Source organism: Gadus chalcogrammus, chromosome 16 (assembly GCF_026213295.1).
Source record: "Gadus chalcogrammus isolate NIFS_2021 chromosome 16, NIFS_Gcha_1.0, whole genome shotgun sequence".
In the NCBI taxonomy this organism is placed as follows: domain Eukaryota; kingdom Metazoa; phylum Chordata; class Actinopteri; order Gadiformes; family Gadidae; genus Gadus; species Gadus chalcogrammus.
Window position 1 is genome coordinate 11,899,612 of NC_079427.1, and position 8,480 is coordinate 11,908,091.

At 48.9% G+C, this 8,480-nt stretch overlaps 1 protein-coding gene across 4 annotated transcripts in view; it reads left to right on the plus strand.

The window, feature by feature from the left end:
* The first annotated feature begins 662 nt into the window (after positions 1–662).
* Positions 663–8,480, plus strand: part of hic1 (hypermethylated in cancer 1) — an 8,824-nt gene continuing 1,006 nt past the window's right edge. Inside the window, exons 1-2 of one of the 4 annotated variants that reach the window (XM_056611661.1) lie at positions 663–979; positions 6,616–8,480. The exon at positions 6,616–8,480 is cut by the window's right edge and continues 1,006 nt beyond it. In XM_056611661.1, coding sequence (XP_056467636.1) covers positions 6,633–8,480 — 1,848 coding nt within the window. In that variant the 5' untranslated portion in view covers positions 663–979; positions 6,616–6,632. Of the gene's footprint in view, positions 980–2,043; positions 2,457–6,615 lie in introns of those variants that run through there. The other 3 variants (XM_056611659.1, XM_056611660.1, XM_056611658.1) reach the window with 3 other exon arrangements.

Sequence of the window (8,480 nt, forward strand, 5' to 3'; positions counted from 1 at the left end):
GGACAGTGGAAGTGAAGGACAATGCTCCCACTCTGTCGGCACGGAGCATCCCTCACATCTCGGGAATCTGGGACAGCTACAGAGAGGAAGGGTCCCGCATTACGAGCTCGTCAGCTGCTCGCCCGATTAAAACGAAATGTGTTGATTCATTGGATCAATGCCACGCACGATTTCAGTCAGCCAGGGAGTATGGTAAAATAATTCGTTTTAGCCCACACTATTCAACCCTGTTTTATTAAAAACGTGTCTCTGCCAAGACAATGGATGTGTTTGTTTATCCTGAAATGGTTGGCCTTATATTAAGTTGTATTAATAAATTACATTTGTAGGACATAGAGTAGTAGGCATTTGCTGTCTGATAACAAAATAAAAAACATTTATTTGAACTGGTCGATTTCGCCACATAGGGTTGATGTAGGCCTACTCAAAACAAAAGTATTTTCTTCAAGTATAAATATTTACAATAAAAAAAGTAGAATGAATATCGTAATAAACGAATTCTCACAACAAAAGTATTTTCTTCAAGTATAATTATTTACAATAACAAAAGTAAAAGAAATATCGTAATAAACGTTGATCATTTGCGCTCATTAACTACTTTTCCATCGTTTGGATCCAAAGCTCCCGGGTCACCATGCGGACCGGCCATAGGGTGTCGCTGTCCGCGCGTTCTCTAGGACGGGCAGCCGAGGTCCGACCCGACCATGACCACCTTTAAGTGGGATACTTCTTCTGGTGCACGTGGGGATCGAATGTTTTGTACAAGAGTAAAGGGATAAAAAATAATAACAGAGGGAGACGAGCCGCTATGGAGACCTGGTAAGAGGCAGCATCGAGGAATAAGGCGCACAGGTCTCCATGAGGAAACCCCGAAGATAGACCACACCGCCGGGTAGACACCAGACATGAGTCCGAGGTAGGTTGGATCCGGGGCAGATCTGGAGATGACGTTCGGTGGGGACTGCGATTACCCTCTGTGGTGAGGGATTTCCGTGTGAATTTCTGTGATATAGCCTATTCCCAGACATGAGTTTTCTGAAGTGTGATGTGGACTAACAATACTTCCAACTCATCTCGCATGGAGTTAGCTTATTATAGACTTGTGTTTCGTTTTGGTGTTTTGCATTGCGGCGATCGCATTTTGTTTTCTTTCTCATGGAGGGTTAGATAACATCGTGGCGGGCAAGTAACGTCCTATTCATATAGAGAAGAGGGAACAATGCATAGTTTTAATAGCATCCTAAATTAAAAAAATCATTGTCCGTCGTATAAATGAAAGCATTCAACTAAACGTCGATGGCTTTATTTTGCAGCGTTATTCACTACGGTGTTGATGAATGGTGTTCATTTATCCCCCGAGGACCAACTTTGTTCTATAACACATTAAGGAAAGTGATGAATAGGAGCCAACAGGTGTTTCTTTTACCTGAGAGAGAGAGAGAGAGAGAGAGAGAGAGAGAGAGAGAGAGAGAGAGAGAGAGAGAGAGAGAGAGAGAGAGAGAGAGAGAGAGAGGAGACGAGAGAGAGAGAGGAGAGAGAGAGAGAGAGAGAGAGAGAGAGAGAGAGAGAGAGAGAGAGAGACTCGCTAAAACGTGCGTAAAAGTGAGTTAAAGCAGCGGTGTAATGCACACAGTACCCGGTGTGTCTCTTTAAGGCGATGTGCGTCAGGTTCAGGTCGGGGTCACTCGGAGTTCCTGCCCCCCGTGTTACCTCTTGGTTCTTCATTCGGCTCTCCTGACATCAGAGGGGCGACACTACAACACCCAGGGACGCTCAGAGCCTCCGCTATCACCTCTGTGCGCCTTTTCGCGCTCAACTCACCCAACAGCCGAGGAAATCGCTGGAGGAAAAAAAAACATAGGAGGAATCTGTTGCTGGTCGAGGGACGCGATTTTTTTGATCGGAGGGGATGCGAACAAAACGAAGAGGAGGGGCAGAGATAGCGAGAGAGAAAGAGGGAGGGAGGGAGGGAGGGAGGGAGGGAGGGAGGGAGAGAGAGCGAAGGAGAGAGAGAAAGGGGTGGGTGGGAGGGCGGACGTAAGGAGCAACAAGAAATTCATATCAATTAATAATAAAAGGAGTTGGCAGACGTGCCTGGAAAACTGGCATGGTTTTTGGAGGCTGGCAGATGAGAGTTGAACGTCAGATATGACTCCAAAAGACTATTGAGATGATCATTAAGGGAGACTTAGATCGGATGGCAGCAGAGATCGGGCATGCAGGTAAGATCCAGTGCCCTGTTTGGGTCTATTCTCCAGCTCTAAGGAACATTTACCAGGAATGATCCTTCAGTCCTTTCTCAGCCTGGATGTGCGTCCTTTTATTTGTATCGCCTACTTTAAGACGTTTTAATAGGATATCCTCGCGTTGCACTAACTTCATAGGCTGCTGAAAGTGTTGTGATGGAATTGACAATATCGTTTTAAATTGCCTGAAAAACCAACTCCTAATATAAGGTAGGCCTGGAGATATTTCATGAATGTATCCTTTTAGACGCATGGCATATTTTGATCCCCAATGTTTTCTTACCTGATTTATTGGTTCGGTTATTAATGGTGATTAAACTAATGTGACGGTGGGCTAAATTGGCTCGAAGGGTGAGAGCGGTTGGATAGTGCAAAAGCAAGGCCTGTTTTCAGCTAACTACTAGTCACTTTAAAAATGGATAATCAAATTCTAATCTCTTCTAATTACCATAATACAATTTAGTACTAAGCAAAAAATGTGTTTAAAATCCAGATGATGCTGAAAATAAAGTGGGTTTTAAATTGGGGTGTCCGCGTTAAGTTCAAGTTCATCGACATTTGGTGTTCGTTCGACATTTACGCGTGAGTGGAGATGTATAAAGTCCCGAGAAATGCGAATTTCTCGGTACTTTCTAATAACTTCCCTCACGCTAAAAGGTCGAACGAGAACCAAAATGTCCATGAATGTTGATATAGGAAGGCAGAGCTCAAGCTGATTCACGGAAACAGGCTCCTTATATTACACATATCTGACTTTACACACAGCGCAATAGATCCTATACGATGTCATGGTTCAGTGGCTAGTGGCCCGATGACGTCTGGTTAACTGCCCGTTATGAGTAGCAGGCTGAGATAAAGCCCGGGCCCTCAGTGAGGATCAATTAGTAAAGTCTGGGGCCCTACAGCTCCACTAACAACAACACCATTTAATGTATTCTGTTGCGTTTTTCTGTTTCTGCCTACTAATAAACGGTAATCTTATTCTGATATATATTTGAATAAGTGTAAAGCCAAACTGTACGAAAAAGTAAAATGTATTGCTAAATTTGTTATGCAGATTAGGCTAAATTCAAAATATAAATCGAATGAAATTAACTAAACCAAACCAAATCTGTTTCAGACGAGAATTTAATTTAATTTAGTAAATATAATTTGTTCTGTGTATTTAAAGTATAAAAAAAGTCAAATATTAATTACAATAAATAGGTTATGTAAATAAGAAGATTGTAGACTGAGCCAAATACTGTGTTAATATCAGGGATGGCTCTTAAATTATCATTAACATCGCGCCTCCTGAAAGACCACAGCTAAACCCACCTCAGCCAACTTGTATGCAAGTAAGATTTATGAATGAGAGTTTTGGTGCACATGAAAGTGAAATCGGGGGGTGCAATAGTATTTTATTGATAAATGATGAGCATGGTGTCCGGGTAACAGAAACCATACATGGGTGGAAAAAAATATGAATCTGTTTTTGATGTTCACTGACGAGACTCGTTTGCCATTCCAGTTTACGCACAATGAAATGGTTCGTCTCTGCGCCCCGGGCTCCAGTTTTCTGCTCTGTGTGGCTTCATACATCCCAAGCTGTTGTGCATCTCTACAGCCTCTTGTCACTTAATGACAAACCCCCATTTAAACAGCTGGAGCTGATATTTGATGAAAAAAATATTTGATTTTTACCTTCTGGGGGTTTACGTCCCACATATTCTGTCAGGTCGTAACACCAACACACAAGGCCGGATTTAAACGCCGTGTCACCACAACATGGGGTTTATGAAGATTGCAATATGAGGAAAAAAACGTTCACTCCCTTGTCTATTTCCAATCAGAAGCGACAACACTGGCCATGAATAGACTTGAGCTCATCCTACAATTCCTATCAATAATTCATAATTTCCTATCTATTTTCCAATATGCACTGAGAGATTCTATTGCATTTTGCGACACAAACTCAAATAAAAGAGTAAAAAGAGCAGGCCAAGGACCCACCTCGTACAGAGGAGCGTTGTCATGAGCGGGTTTTTGGATTTACGCAGCGGTGTATGCACTCAAGATTCACACCATGCTGCAATGGACCGTCGTTGTCCGCGCTTTCCAAGTGTCCGAGGGTATTTACTCACCTATAGCTTTGGCCAAGTAGCGGTACATTTAATCAAACAGTATGCACCTATAAACAGTACACCGGACGTCATCCAGTCGCATCTGTGAGCAACGTAACATAAAACAGGCGCACTATGGGTTCAGTCCAACTCAGCCTGATACAAATTGTGTTTTGACAGGTGCGTGATGTGAATAAGAGGGGGCATTTCACATTTAATGTTATCAATCTCGACACATCGGTCTTCTCATAGTCTCGAAGAAACCAAACTATTAATCGGCACGCGTGTCATTCAAATGACATGAGTGATATAACGTGTGTTAATTGTCCTGCGGAGTCCACAACGACCCTTTATTCTGCAGTGTTTTAGGTTGAAACCACCAGGTGAGTGTGGGACAGTGAGGGAGAGACAGAGACTGTGACAGAGGGAGTGCGAGACGCGTTAGGTGCTACAGAGAGACTCTCAGTCACTAAACGCCCCCGTCCGATAGACACCGAAGATATGCGATTGGAGTCTCCTCATCAATGATAACAAAAGTAGTCACGTATGGATTGACAGGTCTAAATTCTCATAGACCAGCTTCAGAAATGCTTAATTATTCTTAACGTTAAATGTGCTTCCTGAGATTAAAGACTTAAACTAATTCAGCCATATTATATTTGACAAGGATACCTTATAGTTTCAATTATATTGCTCCACTTTGGTTTATGCTTTTGCCATATATACATTTGTCTAGCAGTGTGTGTTTGCGTGTGTTTGTGTGTTTGTGTGTGTGTGTGTGTGTGTGTGTGTGTGTGTGTGTGTGTGTGTGTGTGTGTGTGTGTGTGTGTGTGTGTGTAGGTGTGTATTCGCTTGAGTGCGTTTTGTGATTTTTTTTTTCTAAATGAGTGTAAAGACATCTGTGTGTGTGTGGTGTGTGTGTGTGTGTGTGTGTGTGTGTGTGTGTGTGTGCTTGTGTGTCTCTGTGTGTGTGTGTGTGTGTGTGTGTGTGTGTGTGTGTGTGTGTGTGTGTGTGTGTGTGTGTGTGTGTGTGTGTGTGTGTGTGTGTGTGTGTGTGTGTGTTTGTGTGTGTGTTTGTGTGTAAATGAGTGCTGCGTGTGTATGGGGATGGTGTGTGTGTGTGTGTGTGTGTGTGTGTGTGTGTGTGTGTGTGTGTGTGTGTGTGTGTGTGTGTGTGTGTGTGTGTGTTTGTGTGTGTGTGTGTGTGTGTGTGTGAGTGTGTGAATGAGTGCCGTGTCTGTGTTTGTGAGAGCTGTGTGTATTTATGTGAGTGTTTGTGTGTGTGTTGTGTTAGTGTATGAGTGCCGTGTGTGTGTGTGTGTGTGTGCGTGTGTGTTGTGTAAGTGCATGAGTGCCCTGTATGTGTGTGTGTGTGTGTGTGTGCGTGAGTGTGTGAGTGTGTGTGTTGTGTACGTGTACGAGTGCCCTGTGTGTGTATGCGTGCGTTTGTGTACATTAGAGTTGAGTTCATCCCCAGATAAATCAGTGGGCCATCTTATGCGACCATGATTTAGCAGCGAGCTGCTCAGTGTTCCTTATATGACTGGGCAGCAGGAGAGCTGAAAGGCCTATCTGTTTTTGGATGTGTGTGTCTCCAACCCACAGGTTATATCTGCTGTTCATCACGGCTTGCGTAACGCTCAGTACTGCTCGTCTCAGACTTCTGCACAACTTCTGGAATATTTTATCTGGTAGTCAGTAGCTAGGAAACACAAATATATCTGTGTGCAGAAAAAAAAAGGAGAAAGACTGAAAAGTATATCTGAGAAGAAAGACGCAAAGGAAGTGAGCGTTTAGATTTGTGATAGCAAATAGCGACCGATTTCCCTTTAGCAAACGCTTACTTTGGGTTGGTTATAATAACCGTCACATTAATGAGGTTTCCTCATGCTTTATCTCAAGTGAATACGAGATAACAGACAATTAATGCCTGAATACTTACTTGAACTATCAACAAATGAAAATGATAAATTCTCCACAAAAATCCCTATTATTTAAAAAAAACATCTCGTGGTAAAGCACTTTTGAAAACTAAGAGTCATCATATTGAATAATCAAACAGTGACTTTCACATCATGTCGTTACTAGAAGTGACTTTTGCGCGACCATTTTAGACTTCAAAGGTGTTCAGTCGCCCACACCTCGCAGTGTTTTCACACCCATTAACACACCCACCCCACCCTCAGGCTTGTTGCTTTCACATCCTTCGAGGACGGTGCTACTACGCTCGCCGTGATGTAACATCCATCGCTTCCTGTGTCTTGCAGGTGGCAGTCTGAAGACGATGCTGGACGCCATGGAAGTTCCAAGTCACGCTAGGCACCTCCTCCTGCAGCTCAACAGCCAGCGCACCAAGGGCTTCCTCTGCGATGTCATCATCGTGGTGCAGAACGCTCTCTTCCGAGCCCACAAGAACATCCTGGCCGCCAGCAGCCTCTATCTCAAGTCCCTGGTCGTCCACGACAACCTCATCAACCTGGACCACGAGATGGTGAGCCCGGGGGTCTTTCGCGTCGTCCTGGACTACATCTACACGGGCCGTCTCTGCGACGGGGACCCCGCCTCCCCGGCCGAGCCCAACCTGGCCGCCGTGCTGGCCGCCGCCAGCTACCTTCAGCTGCTGGACCTGGTGGCGCTGTGCAAGAAGAAACTCAAGAGGAACGGCAAGTACCCCCCGCGCCAGGCCCCCATCTTCCCGTACGGGAAGATAGGGCCCGTCGGCATGGGGGGCATGGGGGGCATGGGGGGCATGGGGGGCATGGGGGGCGCTGCCCGGTACCGGGTCTCCACCCCGGTCATCCAGCCCTGCCCCCCCGGCGGGGCGGTGAACAGCCACACCCCCCGCCCCCCTCCCCTGGAGGACATGGTCCCCCGCCCGCTGGCCGTCCACGCCGGGGAGCTGTACGCGCCCTCCTCCACCCAGGGGTCCCCCGTGTTCCCCGCCCTGCTGCCCTCGCAGCTCGGCCTGCGCTCGGCGCACCCGGACAGGAACCGCTCGCCCGTCTTCGGCCTGGACCTCTCCAAGAAGAGCCCCAGCTCCCAGTCCCAGCACGCCCCGTCGCAGTCACACCTGGCCAGCGCCCCGCCCCACGGCGAGGAGCGGGAGGGCGCCCGCAGCACACGGACCAGCCCCACGCCGGGCGCCAACGGCCGGCCGTACTCGCTGGAGAAGATGGAGACGGCGGACCAGACGGGCTCCGTCCCCCCTCCGCCCTTCCCCCACCACAACCAGCCCCTCGGCCCGCACCTCCCCCACCTCCACCGCTCCGTCTCCCAGGGCACGGACCCCTACCCGTGCCCCCCCAGCCCGGACACGCCCACCGACGCCGGAGAGCGAGCCCGGGAGATGGGCAACATCTACCGCTGGGTGAAGAACGAGCCGCTGATGTACACGGGCGAGGAGGACGAGGAGGACGAAGACGACGAGGAGGGCGGCGGGCACGGCGACCCGGACGGCCACCACCACCACCAGCACCTCAACCACCTGAAGGGCGGCGGCGAGGAGAGCGAGGGGGCCGACGACAAGAGCGGCTCGGGCAGCGAGGAGACGGGCAGCAGCGAGGGCCGCCCCTCCCCGACGGGGAACATGAGGCGCTTCCACATGCCCTACGAGCCCGAGAGCTTCGGGGACAACCTCTACGTCTGCATCCCCTGCGACAAGGGCTTCCCCAGCTCAGAGCAGCTCAACGCGCACGTGGAGACGCACACGGAGGAGGAGCTGTACGGCAACTCCGGCATGGACACGGGCAACGGCAACAGCAACTGCAAGAGCGGCGGCGGCGGCGGCACAACCAACGGCTACGGCGGCCTGAGCAGCGGCGGCGGCGGTCTGAACAGCCTGTCCCACCTGGAGGGCAAGGCCAGCGGGGGCGGCGGGCTGGGCGAGATGATACGGCCGTACCGCTGCTCCAACTGTGACAAATCGTACAAAGACCCGGCCACGCTGCGGCAGCACGAGAAGACCCACTGGCTCACCCGGCCGTACCCCTGCAGCATCTGCGGCAAGAAGTTCACCCAGCGCGGCACCATGACGCGGCACATGCGCAGCCACCTGGGCCTGAAGCCGTTCGCCTGCGACGCCTGCGGCATGCGCTTCACCCGGCAGTACCGCCTCACCGAGCACATGCGCATC